The following is an 18,082-nucleotide window of genomic DNA, read 5'->3' on the forward strand; positions in this document are numbered from 1 at the left end:
TCTCCCGGCCTGAGGCAGGGGCTCTCCGTGGGGATCACCGGGCAGCGTCTGGAGACAGTTCTGCTTGTTACCAGGGGGAGCTGCCGGCACCCAGTGGATGGAGGCCAGGATCTTACTAAAATCCTGCAATGGCTCAGTGCTTGAGCGTCAACCTATGAACCAGATCACTGTTCGATTCCAGTCAGGACACACACCCGATTGCAGGCTCGATCCCCAGTGAGGGGTGTGCTGGAGGCAGCCGATCAATGATTCTCTCTCATCATTGATGTTCCTATCTCTTTCTCCCTCTCCCTTCCTCTCTGAAATCAATAAAAAATATAGTTAAAAACAAAAATAAAATAAAATCCTATGATGCATAGCACAGCCCCCACCGCAAAAAATCCTCCAGCTCAGAATGGCAGTAGTGCCAAAGGTGAGAAACCCCAGGCCAAAGTAGCATCTAATCCTAGGTAATAAAAGCCTAACAAGCAAACTGTCCCCTCAGCCAAGATTTCGACCAGGAGGTGGGGCCGGCCAGCGGCCTGCAACCCACCCCCCTTAGCCCGGGCCCCATCTGCCCGATGGGGGTGGGCAGGCCAGACCCCACCCCTGCACAAATTCATGCACTGGGCCTCCAGTATTCCTATAACCCTGTAGGGTTTACAAGTGATTCCTATGCATTTGTTCATTTGAGCCTCATTACAACTACATTTGGGGCAAGTATGCTAGTAATTCTCCCAGATTTACAGAAAGGGAAACAGGCTAAGAAAAAACAAACAAACAACTAAGTGAATTATCAAAGGCACATGGCTAGAAAGTGAAAAGGGGGGATATTCGTATATTTTCAAAATCACCAGGAGGGTATACTACAGCCAAGCCTCTCTCAGGTTACCTGTCTTGGCGGTTGATGCATGATCAGCACTCAGTCCTACGCGTGGCCAGGGGGCAGAGGGAAATAAGAAATGTGCTGAGTGACAGCACCGCTGCTCGGGTGACCGGACGCTTCCCAGCAGAAGCACCACACTATCGTCTCATGCGGAGTCCGGCTGTCCCCTTTCTCTGCTTACTCAGCACCTCCCCACTTTGGAAGCACTGCCCAACTGCGAAGAGCAACTTCCCAAAGCGGACGCTGAATCACTGATGGGTTCACTTGTTCATGCATTCATCCAACAACTACGTACTGCACGCCTACTGTGTGCTGCGCCAAAGGAGACGATGGGAGCCTCAGAGCACAGGCCCTCTCTCATGGAGCCTCAGTCAGTGGGAAATACAGACATCAATGAACAAGAGCATGTGTGCTCTGTGTTCCACAAAGGGACGTAGAGAACGCCTACTGCTGCCCTGGCTGGTGTGGCTCAGTGGACAGAGTGTCGGCCTGCGGACAAAGGCTCCCAGGTTCTATCCCTGGCAAGGTCACGAATCTCGGTTGCAGGCTCCTCCCCAGCCCAGGTCCTGGTCAGGACGCACGAGGGAGGCAACCAATCATGCAGGAGGCAACCAATCAATGTGTTTCAATATTTCTCTTTGACCTTCCCTCTCTTCCACTTTCTAGAAAAATATCCTTGGGTCAGGATTTTTTTTAAAAAATTCTTGCTGTGATGATCAGCATTAACATAAAAGAAAGGGTCTGAAACTCCTTACTGACCAAGCAAGGCCTGCTGTGCACTTGGAGATGGATGTGACCTCAATTCCAAGTTCAGCTGAGGTGCAAATCCTGTTAGTCCGCCAGGACCCTGACCGGCCACATTCTGGCAGCACCGCTTCGTGTGCCTTTAAAGGCCAGGACTCCGCGCGGGCGAACGGCTTCCTGACCCTCTCACAGGAAGCGCCACCGAGAACCGCGTGCTGTCAGCATCTGGGGTTTCTGACCCAAGAAAGCCCCCTGGCTTCTCCTGTCCTACTTTTGGCCCCGGGGGCAGAGCGAAACAAGGCCAGCCACAGTTTCCAACCACTCAAACACAGGGAGCTCCTGTAAGTCTACAGGACCACGAACACAGCCTGGTTTCCCTCACCCCGAGCTCCTGGCATTCAACAAGGACTCCTAACACACAATGCAAAGCTGCACGTTAAAAACAAACGGAAAGTTTTCCCAATGAAAACTTTCTCTGTCCCTCCCTCTCTTACACTTTCTAGAAAAATGCCCTTGGGTGAGGATTTTAAAAAAAAGAGTGCTTGCTGCTGATGATCATAAAAGAAAGGGTCTGAAACTCCTTATGTCCAAGCAAGGCCTGTTGTGCACTTGGAGATGGAAGTGGCCTCGATTCCAAGTTCAGTTAAGGGACTTCCAGAAATACGGTCTTGTACACAGCAGTGACATCCACGCTCGTGACAGCAGCTATCCTGAGCTCAGGATACTGCTGGAAACATACAAGAAAGGGGTTTTGTTTGTTTGTTTGTTGTTAATCCTCACCGGAGGATTTTTTCCTTTGATGTTTTAGAGAGAGTGGGAGAGAAAGGAAAACATCGTTGTGAGAAACACATCGATTGGTTGCTTCCTGCACATGCCCCGACCAGGGCTCAGGCCAGGAGTCTTTAACCGAGGTACGTGCCTTTGACAGGAATCGAACCTGGGACCCTTCAGTCCAAGGGCCGATGCTCTATCCACTGAGCCAAACCAGCCAGGGCAAGAGAAGGGGCTTTTTAAGCACTGCCACCTTCAAATAGACATCCACATGGGACCTGAGCCATAAATGCAGTTTATATGTGTGACACAAAGATATTGCTTCTACTATGGACAGACCATCTGTCACCGACAGCACCTGTCAGTCATCAAAGGAACTGTGGAAATCAGTGCTGAGGTTTACAGACGGGCGCGGCCCGCTGAATCCACAGAGCACGGCTCAGAGCAACACGCCCACTGGCCACCTGGGCGGCGGAAGTGAGCAGCTGGCAGAGCAGGGTGCCCGCGGCAGGCCCAGAGCACCTTTCCACCCGCCAGTCCTGGCGGGACCACTGCGTACATTTCCTCTCCACCGGACAAGCTTTTTCCATCGCCTGTTTGCAGGGCTCTCGCAGGAAGAGCCAACGGCCTCGCGTGACTCCGGGAAGGTCAGGCGGGGACACATCCTCCAGTCCGAGAGGGACGCGGAGGGCGCCTGGACAGGAATGACAGGTCCCCCTGCGGAGCACAGGACAGGCGAGGACCGCTGTTCCCCGCACACTTACTGACTCGGTGCGGCTGCTGCTGGGGGGCCGGTAGGTCCAGTCTATGGTGAGCTTGTCAGTGACAGATGACGTCGACTTGAAAATGCATTTCAACTTGACCTTCTCTCCAACGTAACCCCGGACATGCGCATCCACTTTAATCTCCAAGGTGAGGACCGTGTGAACACCTGGTCAAAGCAAGCCCAGACACTGGAGATGGGTTCATTTGGAATACACAGATGGCCGAACAGCATAAACGTGCTATTTATCGCTTTTCAGGCCCTCCTATAACCATCGCAATGAACACCTCCCGTACCGGCCGGGGACAGGCGTGGACACCTGCATCCATCATGGGCAGTATTTTGTCGTCTTACATTTGAAATCGTAGGAGGAATGCTGGGTAAGGTGTAAAAGCTGGTTTTCCCCGACAGAGACGTGTGGTTGGGCTGGTGCGAACAAGTGGGTCAGCCACGGCAGGCTGAGCGGCGGCACCACCCACGCCCCCACCCACGCCTCACGCTCCTCGGGGAATGTGTCACCCCCGTGGTCTGAGGGACTGCCCCACGGAAGCCTGGCTGCCACCTGCAGCTACCTCTGCCTCAGCCACTGGCACCATGTGGATGGAAAAGAACAGGGGTGTGTGTGTGTGTGTGTGTGTGTGTGTGTGTGTGTGTTTACATTTCAAAAAATCATAAAAAGCTGCCCTAAGGTTCTGTCTAGCTTTGTTTTGGTTTTTTGGGTCTTAAAGTGGGTTAATGACTCACACATCCATTAGAAGTAAACCAGGGTGCCCTAGCCGGTTTGGCTTAGTGGATAGAGTGTCAGCCTGCAGGCTGAAGGGTCCTGGGTTCGATTCTGGTCAAGGGCACATACTTGAGTTGTGCCCTGGATCCCCAATGGGAGGGCCTGCAGGAGGCAGCCAATCAATGATTCTCTCTCATCATTATGTTTTTATCTCTCTCTCCCTGTCTCTTCCTCTCTGAAACCAATACAATATATTAAAGAAAAAAATGTTTTTAAGTAAACCAGGGGGAGGAAAACAAAACAACCTAATCACTCTAAATATATGTGCTGCTGAAGCGAGCACAATCTAATCACTCTAAAATCTAAAAGCCTAATATGCAGATAGACCAAACAGCAGAACAACCGAACAACTGGTCACTATGGCGTGCACTGACCACCAGGGGGCACGTGCAGAACATGGAGGGCATTGGCAGCAGGCAGCAGAGCACAGAGCATGGCGGGTGTCAGCTGCAGCAGGATGGTGGAGCAGGTGAGTGGGGGCGCCAGACCAAGGCGGGGTGCCAGTCAGTGTCATTGGGGTGAGCCTCTGGTGGTTACTGAAAATTCTCTGTTCCCATGAGCCACAGTCTCACCTGCTGCTCACACCTGCTGCCTGCCCCGCTCCACCTGCTGCCTGTCCCCCTCCCCCGCTCACACCTGCTACCGGTGCCAGCCCCACGCACACCCGCTGCCTGCCCCGCTCCACCTGCTGCCTGCTCCCCCACCCGCTGCCTGCCCCCCCCACCCCCTGCTCACACCTGCTACCGGTGCCAGCCCCACGCACACCCGCTGCCTGCCCCGCTCCACCTGCTGCCTGCCCCCCCCCCACCCGCTGCCGGCCCCCCCCACCCCCTGCTCACACCTGCTACCGGTGCCAGCCCCACTCACACCCGCTGCCTGCCCCGCTCCACCCGCTGCCAGCCCCCCCCCCCCGCCCCCGCTCACACCTGCTACCGGTGCCAGCCCCGCTCCCACCCGCTGCCTGCCCTGCTCACACCCACTGCCAGAGCTGGAGCCGCCGCTCACACCCTCTGCTGGCTCCCGGCACTGGTCCTGATCACGTGGTGCCATCAGTGAGTGTGAGCAGCAGCTGCTGGCCCGATTGCCCCCGAGTTCTTCTCCACCTCCCCCTGCTCCTGAGGGGCAATCGGGACAGCGCCAGCCCTGCTCGCACCTGCTGCTGGCACCGGCCCCAATCGCTCTGCGCTGTCAGCAGGTGTGAGCGGGGCCAGCGCCGTCAGCATGTGGGAGCAGCAGCAGAGGGAGCAGGGCTGCCAGCAGACGGGACAGGGGGCCGTGGCAGGAGGGGCCGGGCAGGGGTGCAGAGGATGGGCCGAGACCTGCCCCTGTGCCCACTGCGGCCCACAGTTCCTTTCAAGATGCATGAATTCGTGCACTGGGCCCCTACATCACTGGTTGGCAAATTCATTAGTCAGCAGAGCCAAATATCAACAGTACAATGATTAAAATTTCTTTTGAGAGCCAAATTTTTTAAGCTTAAACTCCTAACACCACTTCTTCAAAATAGACTCGTCCAGGCCGTGGTATTTTGTATTGTAGAAGAGCTACACACAAGGGGCCAAGGAGCCGCATGTGGCTCATGAGCCACAGTTTGCCGACCATAGGTCTACACCAATAAAAGAGTAACATGCTAAGTGACCATACCTTCGAGACATCCACCAGCCATCAGGAGTGTGTATGCAAATTAACCCAACAAAGATGGTGGGTTCATTAGCATACACAGGCACCATGGTGACCATGCAGGCGTTCCGCACCACCCCCACCGCTCCGGGCCTCTGGGCAGCCTGGGAGGGTGAAAAGGCAGCTCCGGGCCCGAGCGGAAACGGGGCTCCAGCCAGAGTGAAGGCGGTCCGGCAGCCAGGGAAGGAAGGCCCATTCTTGCAGGAATCTCCATGCATTGGGCCTCTGGTGTAAAAATAAAAGCCCTGGCCAGATGCCCAATGGTTAGCCTTGTCAGCCTGCGATCAAAGGGTCGTGGGTTCAATTCCTCAGGTACCTTGGTTGCAGGTTCCCCAGGTCCCGTTGGGGCCAGTGGGAGAGGCAACTAACTAATGTCTCTCCCTCTATCTCTCTCTCTCTCTCTTTCTCTCTCTCTCTCTCTCTCTCTCTCTCTCTCATCAATAAACCAGGAGTCACAGTTGGATTCTCCATCGGGGCACTTGCTGGGTTGTGGGCTCGATCCCCAGCAGAGGGCATGCAGGAGGCAGCGGATGGACTGTTCTCTCTCATCATTGATGTTTCTCTCCCTCTCCTTCTCCCTCCCTCTCTGACATCAATAAAAAATATATGTATTTTAAAGTAAAAATAAATTCTCTAGAGACTTACTCTTTCCAAGACCACCTCACATATCCAGCTCTAAAGCTCTACCCTCCGAAAGAGCTGGCCCTTTTCTTCTGACCGATCCCCTCTGCGTCCGGAGAACGGTGAGTGGAGCTCGGCCTCCCCGGGGGCACCGGTTCTGAGGACAGCGAGCCGCCGGGGCTGTTTCCTGCCCCCTTCTTCAGGCGAACGAAGGCCGGCTCTGGGCTCACAGGCAGGAGGCTGACGGCCGCAGCCACGCACGACCCGAAGCCCAGCTCCCGGGCAGCGCTGGCCGCAGGCCGGGCCGTCACACGTGGCCCTGTGCCCTCAGCAGGTGACTTTCCTGCTTCAGTCCCGCTCTGTCGCAGGTGAGAAACTCCTGAGTTAAGACACGTACAGCCTGGGAGGCCCAACCCACCCAGAGCGAGTGCTCACCGTGTCCGAGCTCCTCACAGGGCCGCTTCTGTCCTGCCAGCGCCCAGGCAGGCCGAGGCGAGGCGAGGCGGGTGGGCCTGGCCAGCCAGGGCCTGCCCTTCTTCCCGCTCCTCCAGACCATCCCGCCCGGGCACATTCCTCCGGAAGGAGGGCACAGGCTGCTCACTGCGCTGCTAAGCCTCTGACCTGCCCCACGATGACGGAGCCGATGACGGAGCCGATGACGGTGCCGCCGGCTCCGGGTGTCTGCAGCATCCGGGCCAGGCTGCCCTTGCCAAGGCCTCTGGGGTGCGCGCCCAGCTCTCTCCTGGGCCCTCCCTCCCGAGCCCCCTTTCACCACCCCAGCTGCAGCTGAGGAAAGGAAGGTGGGAGCGGATGGTACGCCGCACCCTCCCAGACCCCAGGCCTATCCTCTAACCAGAACGCAGCGTTTTACGGGAGCGCGTTCCGAGTCAAGCAGGTCTGGGCTGCGTTCCCAGCCCAGCCACCCTCTGGCTGAGGGCCTGATCAGTCACCTGCTCTGCTCCACCCGCTTCCTCAGCCGGCAGGTGGGGATAATGGGAGACCTACTTCCCGGACCAGGGGAGGGTGACAGAGTAAGTGAGGTAACCACAAACGCTAACACAGCACCTGGAACAGGAGCCTCCCCTGGAAGTTACTATCATTACAATGAATGTCACCAACATTCAAAACCCTTCAGGAATTCTCTATCGGGGCACAGAATAAATCCAAATAGTGACAATCTGACCCAAACCTCTGCCCATCCCTCCCTCCCGGGCCCCGAATGCCCTGCCATTTCCTAACGTGCTATTCCTCGGGCCTTGTCTTTGTCCGGAAGGATCTCCCCACCCCACGGGTGCTGCCTGGGCTGCCCCCCAAGGTCACAGCCCTTGATGGAGGCAGCTCCCCGCATTTCTGAGTGTTCTCGGTGCACAGAGTACACAACGCTCCTCAGGTGCGCATGCCGCTGGTTAGACCGTTTCAAACGACAGTCCCTCTGGGGGAAAGGCCGTGTCACAGCGTTTCCAGCGTTCTCAGCCCTGGCTCCGTGGCCTCCGCCCGTGGCTGGTGTGCGGAGGGAGAAACTCACCCCCGCAGTCACCTCGGAAACTCCTGAATCTGCCCCCGCGGAGCCCTGGATGGAGGACGGCCTTTAACGGCCTTGGCCAGCTCCCCGCCCTCTGGGAGCCCCTCTCACCCTCTGTGCGCCCACAAATCCCTCCCTCTCAGAAGACAATGTCTCCTCTTCCTCAGGAAACTGCGGCCATCACACGGCCCAGCCGCCACCTCCCACATGGGCATCCATCCCGCTTCCCCTCCCCCTCTCCTCCGCAAGGCGAGCCCCTCTGCCAGCCCCTCCGCTCCACGCCGGCCCTGGCACAGCCTCCTCCAGCCGCAGCCTCCCTCCCGCGGAGGCTCTCCCTCAGCCTCTAAGCGGAGACTCTCGCCTTGAAAAACAAGCGAACCAATAAATAACAACAAAAACAATAACAATCTCCCCTTGCACCTGTAACGCTATTCATTATCAACCACTGCTCTCCCCTTCCTCCGCTGGGCTCTCCGCCCGCCCCCTCCGCCCTGTCCGTCCGTCCGTCCCCTCCTGGGCCGGCAGCCATGACGGCCGCACTCCCTCCGCTTCTGGGCCCGCCACAGGGAACTGAAAACTCCGCCAGGCACTTCCGCTCCGATGTCCCGCTCCGCTCCCGGCCTCTCTGCCCACGGCTCCCAGGACACGTGCTCTCACTCATTCGCTCAGCCTTTAACTTAGATTTACTGAGCATCTGTTTGTGCCACTTTCTCAACAACAAATTAAGTGTGAGCAAAATAAGTTTGACATTATCCCTTACATACATCCAAGGCACCTAGAACTCCTCCAAAATAAAACTCGTATTCATTCCTTAATGAACTTCTGTATATTAGCTTTTGGAACTTAATATACAGAAGTTCAACACATTAATCAAATCATAACGACAAACTCGGTGAGTACCATGAAGAAAAGACCAGAGCGTGGCCTGGAAACCCCCGTGTGGCCGGGCAGGGAGTGGCCATGCCGGCACCCCGGAACCACAGGCACCCCGGAACCGCAGGCACCCCGGAACCACAGGCACCCCGGAACCGCCGGCACCCCGGAACCGCAGGCACCCCGGAACCGCAGGCACCCCGGAACCGCAGGCACCCCGGAACCGCCGGCACCCCGGAACCGCAGGCACCCCGGAACCGCAGGCACCCCGGAACCGCAGGCACCCCGGAACCGCCGGCACCCCGGAACCGCCGGCACCCCGGAACCGCCGGCACCCCGGAACCGCAGGCACCCCGGAACCGCCGGCACCCCGGAACCACAGGCACCCCGGAACCGCAGGCACCCCGGAACCGCAGGCACCCCGGAACCGCAGGCACCCCGGAACCGCAGGCACCCCGGAAAAGCCTGCTTTGAGGTGAGTCCTGAGGGCGATGAAGCAAGAGAGGGAGAGCGTCCAGGCAGAAGGCACAGCGGATGCAAAGGCCCTGTGCCAAGGCAGGGAACTGAAATGAAGGCAGTGTGGCTTAACACACCGCGGGGAGGGAGAGACAGAGAGAGGAAGGGAGGGAGACAGGAGGCCACTGCAGCAGCCAGTGAGGGGCCGGGAGCCGGAACAACGCTGGTGGCCGTGGGCATGAGGGGGCAGGGCAGACGGCACTTTCGAGGTAAAATCAGCCAAACTGGTGACAGATCCGATGTGGATGCAGGAGAGAGAGGCATCAGGACGCTCGGGTACCAGCCTGGGACTGCCGTTCACTGCACTCTCAGGAAGACGAGCACGGTGCCACGCTTGGAAGGGAAGAATACGAGTTTATTTTGGAGGAGTCCACGGCGCCTCGGATGTATGGAAGCGATAATGCCCAGCGGGTAGCTGGCTGAGGGCAGGGTCGGCAAACTGTGGCTCACGGCCACGTCAGCCCATGATATCCACAGAAACACACCACACTGCCATCGCTGTCCTGCCTCCAGGGCAGAGCTGAGCGGGTGGCTGCGGCAGACCATAAGCTATTGATTCTCCCGTCCTTTACTGAAGGCTGCCACCCTGATTTAGAGCAAAGAATATGGGTTAGAGTTACAACTCAGAATCTCCCTCCAACCAACTCTCCTCCCTGATTGTATCACTCATACACACACACACTCACACACACACACACACACACTCATACACAGACTCATATACACACACACTCACACACACACATTCACACACACACTCAACACACACACACTCACACACACTCACACACACACACACACACACACACTCACACACAGACACTCATACACACACACTCACACACACACACACACTCACACACACACTCATACACACTCACACCACACTCACACACACTCACACACACACACTCATACACACACACACACACACACTCACACACACACACTCATACACACACACACTCACACACACACACACACTCATACACACACACACTCACACATACACTCACACACACACACACTCATACAGACTCATATACACACACACTCACACACACACACTCACACACACACTCATACACAGACTCATATACACACACACACTCACACACACTCATACACAGACTCATATACACACACACATTCACACACACACACTCACACACACACTCATACACACACTCATATACACACACACACTCACACACACACAGACACACACACACACACACACACACACACACACACACACACACACTCACACACACACCACCCGCAGCTCTGACGTTTTTATAAAATCTCTTTCTCAGGCTCTTCCCTTCCTGCCCGCCCCTTAAACACCGGTGTTCCTTAGCGTCCCCTGGGCCCACGTTCCTCACACAGCACCGTTCCGGGACAACCCTACCCACTTCTATAGTTGCAACCACTGCCAACCGGCTAAGGATACCCGCCTGAATCGCTGGTCACACTGACCTCCGAGCGCCCGTGTGCCTGGGGACAGCCCTGAACACACCACCGCAGGGTCTCAGGTGGAGTGGGATGAGCTGTGTTGCGAGGTGGATCCATCCCCTCACCCCCTCCTAACATACACGCATGCGCTTCGGATGCCCGCCCTCCCCACGTAGCCCGGGGGAATGCCCGGATCAGACAGGCCGGCAGCACAGAGCCATCATCAGCTGAGAGCCTGAAACGCGCATGGGCCCTTTCCAGAGGGTCAAGGAAGCCGCAGAGCACAAGCCCGTGGCCCCCGAGCCTGAGGGGGGAAGGGGGAGCAGGGCGTCACAGAGTCTGGTGGAGGTGGCTCCAGGCCACCCACCAGGGGCTGTCGCCACGGAGGGCCTCGGCACCCAGGCCAGGGCACCACGGCGAGGAGGGAGCAGGGCAGATGCCCTTCACCTCCTGCCCGTGCCACCAGCGGCCAGACCTGCGTGGAGGCCAGCGGGAGAGCCTGCCTGGCGCCAAAGGTCCGCCTTCGGGAGGAGAGAGCAGAGCGGAGAGTGCATGGGCCAGGGGAGGGAGGAGCAAATGCGGTGTACCCCGCAGCTGACCCTGCCCCGGCCTGGGCAGTGGGGGCAGGACCCAGATCATTCAAACAATCACTACATCCAGAGGTGTGCTGGGAAACAGCTAGAAGGAAAAAAATTCAAGCCCGGCCAGCATGGCTCAGTGACTGAGTGTTGGTTGACCTATGAACCAGGTTCGATTCCCAGTCAGACACATACCTGGGTTGCAGGCTGGATCCCCAGTGAGGGGCATGCAGGAGACAGCTGATCAATGATACTTTCTCATCATTGATGTTTCTATCTCTCTTCCTCTCCCTTTCTTTTTGAAATCCATAAAAAAAAATAGTTAAAAAAAATCAAATACATAGGGTTTGACAATTTGTGTGAGAACACATTCCCACCATGGCTAATTCCCAGCTACAGAGGTGAAGTCTCGGAGGCCGTTAGGAGGGAATGTGCGCCCCGCTCCGATACCCGTGGGGGCTGACCCCAGCGCACGCCCTGCTGATCAGAGACGTCCGGCCAGCCTGCGCGCTTTGTGCTAACCCAGGAAAGGCTTGTTTAGAAAATCTGCTTGGAGAGTTATTTAATGCTTCCATGTGCTGTTTATGTTCCTCTGTATGTCTGGAATTCTCCTCACTCCCTTTCTCTAAGTAACTTCCCTGCCTTTTTAAGATTTAATTTTGTCCTGACTAGGTACCTCAGTTGGTTGAGCGTTGTCCCCATACACCGAGGTTACAGGTTCAATCCCCAGTCAGGGAACATACAGAAATCAACTAATGAACGCATAAATATGTGGAACAACAAACTGATGTCTCTCTCTCTCTCTCTCTCTCTCTCTCTCTCTCTCTCTCTCTCTCTCTCCTACCCTCTTTCTCTCTCTCCCCTCCCTCTCTCTCTAAAATCAGTAAATTAAAAAAAAAATTCATCTGGGAAGAAAGCAGGGAAATCACAGTTAAACATAAGTAATTTTAGACATGGAAGAAATTTTTTAAATGACCAAACTCCCAATTTTGTACACCCAGTTTTCCAAAATATACATTCTCAGCCTTTGATTCATAAAACTTCGGCTTAAATGAAAAGGAGAGAAGTGTAAGAACCTTAGGTGCACTCAGACAACTGATACAGCCGGACCGCGGTATAACTCAGGGAGAATTCAAACACGCTAATAAGTAACGGGTCCTATCTCCGAAGAGTAAAGACAAACGTGTGGAACAAAGGTATCCCTAGCAGATTCAAAGGATTGTTTTTAAAGGCTGAACCTTGAAAACACGCTCATTGAAAGAAGCCAGTCCCACACGCACACACTCACAAATCCACAGATTATAGGATTTTGAGGCTCTGAAGTGTCCAGAAAGGGAAACCCACCACAATAGAAAGCGACTGACGTGTGCCAGGAGCGAGGGGAAGGGAGGGATGGGGGGTGGCTGTTCATGGATATGGGGTTCTCTTCGGGGTGATGAAAATGATGCCAAATGGATGGTGAAATGATTGTAGAATTCTGTGGATATACTAAAAGCCACCAATTTGTACACTTAAATGGACAAATTATATGGCATGTGAATTGTATCTCAAAAAGAACTTATTTATAACCCAGCTGGCATGGCTCAGTGGTTGAAACAAGAGGTCGCGGTTCGATTCCCGGTCAGGGCACATGTCCGGGTTGTGGGCTCCATCCCCAGTGAGGGGCATGCAGGAGGCAGCCAGTCAGTGATTCTCACTCATCATTGGTGTTTCTCTCTCTCCCTCTCCCTTCCTCTCTGAAGTCAATAGAAATATTTATTTTTTTAAAACAACTTATATTTAAAAGCAAAAGATAAATCAATTCCTTAAGTACACCGATCATAAAATCCACTTCTACTGTGTGAATTATGTGGCTGCTAGGTTTGATGCAGGCTAGATGTGAAATGACATCAAGTTTAAGAAACCACCCATCATTTCTACTTTTTTTTTAATCTCCGTGTGACAACATCTGAACGCTTTTATGGGGAGGGGTCGGATACAAGGAGTGACAAGTCAAGCGGAGTATCCTGTTGCAAAATAATTTAGCTGAAAAACTGGTCACTTATAATGACAGCGGCAGCGGGAGGGATGGGCGTGCGTGCGGGCAGGAATATTACTCACAAACGAAGGACAACTCCCCGCCTTCCCGCGGGATGCAGCTCGCCTGTCTTCCTGCTAAGGTCCCCGAGGGAGGCCCTACTCCCCACCGGCCATGTCACCATGGGAACAGTCCTGCCAGCTCTCCTAACAGGATTTCCCCAGAAAGATACACACACGTTTTCAAAAATCCAACCAACAACTGAAACTTAAAACCAAGTGATTATGCTGGATTGAAATTTCTGCAATTTGGGAACTGCATGAAAGCAAAACTTACCCAAATCTTAAGAATATGTCAGTGTGGATTCTGTACTCTGATATCAGTTAATGCTACACGCTAAGCTTCTAACAGAATCAATGTGCCCTTTCTTTTATTTAAAATAATTGCTATTAGCCGAGACGGGTTTGGCTCAATGGATAGAGCGTCGGCTTGGGGACTGAAGGGTCCCGGGTTCGATTCCGGTCAAGGGCATGTACCTTGGTTGTGGGCATATCCCCAGTAGGGGGTGTGCAAGAGGCAGCTGATCGATGACTCTCTCTCATCGATATTTCTAACTCTCTATCTCTCTCCCTTCCTCTCTGTACAAAAACAATAAAATATATTTTTAAAAATAAATAAATAAAATAAAATAAAATAATTGCTATTAAACTGTTAAAGCTTCTTCCTCAACAAAAGGCGCCTCTGTTACAGAACCAAATCAGCGCATCTTTCCTGTAACTAATGTTTTGTGTCCTAGGCTCTGATACTCACTCCCCCCAAAATAAGTCACCCAGGCATGTTCTTCTCCCCCCACATCCTGGGACCAAGTCCTGGACGCCAGGCTGCCCCTGCCTGACCCTCACCAGCCCGGTCCCCTCCGCCTCCGGAACCCTCCCGCGTGGCCCGCGGTCAGTCCCGGGCCCCCAAAAGTGCGGACCGGCCGACGGGGGTGATGGCAGGGGGCGAGCATCCTCCCCACATCGTGCTTCCTTCCTCCCCGGACCCCGCGCCCACCCCAGCTCCGCGCGCTCACCCCGAGGAGCAAGACCCACCCACCTGCCCGCACCCCCGCTCATCCCGGAGCAGCAGGACCCCCCCCCCACCCGCTCACCCCCTGCCCCCCGCTCACCCCGGAGCAGCAGGACCCCCCCTCCCGCTCACCCCTCTGCCCCCGCTCACCCCGGAGCAGCAGGACCCCCCTCACCCCCCACCCCCGCTCACCCCTCTGCCCCCCGCTCACCCCGGAGCAGCAGGACGCCCAGCAGCGCCAGCGGGGCGGCTCCAGGCGGCTGCATCCCGGCGGCTGGTCCGCACCGTGTTTACCTCCCTGACGGCGCAGGTGACACCGGAAGTGGCGTCACGCAGGTGTCACCGGAAGTGGCCTCGCGCAGGTGGCGTCGGAAGCGCTTAGGATGGCGGTTCCGGAGGCGGGAGGGCTCTCCCAGGCCGCACCTCCGGGCGCTGCGGCTTCTCCGCCTGGAAACGGGCTCTTCGGTGCGAATCCTGCCGCCAGGCCGTCGTTCTCCCGTTTCTGGTCTTTCCCTCCCGCCGTCCCACCGGTGCCCGGAGAAGGATGTGTGCATCCGGACAGGAATGTGTGCATTCGAACGGGTGTGTGCATTCGGACAGGGGCGTGTGCATTCGGACAGGGGCGTGTGCATTCGGACAGAGGCGTGTGCATTCGGACAGGGTGTGTGTGCATTCGGACAGGGGCGTGTGCATTCGGACAGGGGCGTGTGCATTCGGACAGGAATGTGTGCATTCGAACGGGTGTGTGCATTCGGACAGGGGCGTGTGCATTCGGACAGGGGCGTGTGCATTCGGACAGGGGCGTGTGCATTCGGACAGGGGTGTGTGCATTCGGACGGGTGTGTGCATTTGGACAGGTGCGTGTGCATTCGGACAGGGGCGTGTGCATTCGGACAGGGGCGTGTGCATTCGGACAGGGGCGTGTGCATTCGGACAGGGTGTGTGCATTCGGACAGGGGCGTGTGTGCATTCGGACAGGTGTGTGCATTCGGACAGGGGCGTGTGCATTCGGACATGGGCGTGTGCATTCGGACAGGGTGTGTGTGCTTGTGTGTGCATTCGGACAGGGTGTGTGTGCTTTCGGACAGGGGCGTGTGTGCATTCGGACAGGGGTGTGTGCATTCGGACAGGGGCGTGTGCATTCGGATAGGCGTGTGCATTCGGACAGGGTGTGTGTGCTTTCGGACAGGGGCGTGTGCATTTGGACAGGGGTGTGTGCTTTCGGACAGGGGCGTGTGCATTCGGATAGGTGTGTGCATTCGGACAGGGTGTGTGTGTCTTGGCCAAATACCCAGTTATTCATTGTCTTCTTCCTAAACAGAACTTAAACTGCTGGGCCTTAGAGAAGAGCAGTCGGTGCCTTCAGCGGAGCAGCTGGTCATCCCCGTTGTCCTGCGGGATCTGCTTGTTGCGGTGCGGTGACCAGCAGTGGCTAACATTACAGACGGAGCAGCGGGGCCCGGGCCGGACACCGGCCTTTCACTGGGCCAGGGAGGAGGAAGTTTCACCGAGCTGGCCATGGAAGGAAGCCATGGCCTCATGTTCTCTAAAGAAGCAGCGGCCGGTGCCTGCTCCCCTCTCCAGCCAGCCTGGCCTCTCAGTGAGTGAAAGCAGAGGGGAGCCAGACTCTGTTCACTTTTCGGGAATTTTCATAACTTTCCATTTTCAACCTCATTCCTCTACTTAGAGTCTACTAGAGGTGAAAACCGGTGTGTTCACCTTTAAGAAGATAATGGAAGGGCCCCAAATGGAATGGATGATGCTCTGCCTTAAAGTACAGGTCACAGGCCTGTGTGACCATCTCCAGCAAGTCAGCTTTCATGCAGAAAACTGACAGCGCAGTTGCCAGTTGGTTACTGAATTTTCAGAGGCGGGGGCGGGAGGGGGGTGTCCAGGAGGCGGGGCAAAGGATGTAGGGAGGAGGGGAAAGGGTATAAGCACAAAGAACTGTCTGCACCAACAGTTTGGCTCAGTGGATAGAGCATCAGCCTGTGGACTGAAGGGTCCCAGGTTCGATTCAGGTCAAGGGCCTGTACTTTGGTTGCAGGCACATCTGATATTTCTAACTACCCCTCTCCCTTTCTCTCTGAAATCAATAAAAATATTTTTTTAAAAAGAACTGTGTGCATGACCAGCAGCACATTTCCCCGGAAGATCCACCCTCCACAACTAGACAAGGGGAGGTGGAGACAACTAGAAAAGGCCTCAGTCCATTTTTAAAATAATCCTGTAGGAGACAGTAAGCCATAGGCAAGGCTGGGGAAACTGTTAGCCCCATAGTGCTCAGCCATGAGCAGCCAGGGAGGGGCTGTCCCGGACTGGGAGTACACTGCCTGGAACCCACGCGCCCAGCATGCCTGCTCAACCAGTGCCCGATCTTGCAAGATGGCATTAAAAGTCTCGTTTTTTGCCATATTGTCTCCAAGTCTGTTATTTGAATTCAGACAGGTGAGCGTTTCTCACAAAAGAATCCCCAAACTAAGTATTAGGTCTAGTAATAATTAATGTCGTTTTCTAATACTTTTTTAAATCGAATTTATTTAAACAATACAACAAAATTTAATCAACAATATAGTTGCCGTTGTTTTCTACTACTTGTGCCCAACGCTCAGGAAGCATTTTAATCCCTCTGTTGTAAAATTCTTGTGATTTTGATGCAAAAAATTCAGTCAATGCATTTTTGAGGCATTCTTCATTATTAAATTTTTTTCCAAGAAGAAAGTTTTGCAAAGAACGAAACAAATGGTAATCAGAAGGGGCAATATCAGGAGAATATGCAGGTTGAGGGAGAACTTCCATTCCAACTGGCGCAGTTTTTCAGCAGTGATTCTTGCAGTATGCGGTCGTGCGTTATCGTGGTGAAGAATTACGCCCTTCCGATTAATCAGCGCAGGTTCTTTTTCTCTTAAAGCTTGGGCTAACCTTTCCAATTGGGCACTATACACTGCACTTGTAATGGTTTGGTTAGATGGTAAAAGTTCATAATGAAGAATTCCTTTAAAATTCCACACATCACTTTTTTCGCATGCAAGTCAGGTTTTGGCGTGGGATGCGGAGCCTCATTTTTGTCCAACCATTGAGGCCGCCTTTTCACCCATTTTTCATCTCCGGTAACAATTTGCTCTAAAAACGGCAAACGGTTTTGATGAGAGAGGAGCGAACTGCAAATTGTGACTCTTTGATTACGGTTGTTGTCGGTCAACTCATGAGGAACCCATTTTCCAAACTTTTGGACTTTGCCAAGTGCACGCAATTGATTGGAAATTGTTTTTTGTGAACAATTTAAAGTTGTCGCAAGCTCTTGTTGGGTAATTTGCACCAAAAGAGCTTGAAGAGCTTCTTGATCAAAATTGGACACACGGCCTCGACCACTCTTGTCATCTAACGAAAAATTTCCCTCGTGAAATTTCTCAAACCAACGCTGGCATTTTCTGGCGCTAACTGCATCTTGACCAAGAGCACTACAGATGTTTTTTGCAGCCTCACTTGCTTTTCTTCCTAATTGGAACTCGTAAAGCATGCAGTGCCGAATATGCTCTTCATCCGCCATCTTCTTAGCCCTAGTTTTGCAACAAAAACCAAACCAAACACAAACTTTTTCAAGCAAAACTTGTTAATTGCACTTCACACGTTCTGTAGATACCACGTGTTTGAAGGTTATGTCAATACAAGTCAACACCAAGCAAGATTTTAAACGAATGTTTAAAAACGACATTAATTATTACTAGACCCGATATCTCATTGTGCCGGATTCTGAGTTGTCCATGGCAATGTGAAAATTCTGTGAAATTCCATGTCAGTTTATTTCTCCAGTAGATGTTAATT

At 54.3% G+C, this 18,082-nt stretch overlaps 1 protein-coding gene across 1 annotated transcript in view; it reads right to left on the reverse strand.

The window, feature by feature from the left end:
- The window catches only part of LOC118710577 (junctional adhesion molecule-like), a 60,751-nt gene extending 46,155 nt beyond the window's left edge, over positions 1 to 14,596 (reverse strand). Inside the window, exons 1-2 of the mRNA XM_036423115.2 lie at positions 14,469 to 14,596; positions 3,145 to 3,311 (exon numbers count right to left, since the gene is read on the reverse strand). Coding sequence (XP_036279008.1) covers positions 3,145 to 3,311; positions 14,469 to 14,523 — 222 coding nt within the window. The 5' untranslated portion in view covers positions 14,524 to 14,596. The remainder of the gene's footprint in view (positions 1 to 3,144; positions 3,312 to 14,468) is intronic.
- Positions 14,597 to 18,082: the final 3,486 nt, after the last annotated feature.

The sequence above is a fragment of the Pipistrellus kuhlii genome, unplaced genomic scaffold (assembly GCF_014108245.1).
Source record: "Pipistrellus kuhlii isolate mPipKuh1 unplaced genomic scaffold, mPipKuh1.p scaffold_m20_p_77, whole genome shotgun sequence".
Classification (NCBI taxonomy): domain Eukaryota; kingdom Metazoa; phylum Chordata; class Mammalia; order Chiroptera; family Vespertilionidae; genus Pipistrellus; species Pipistrellus kuhlii.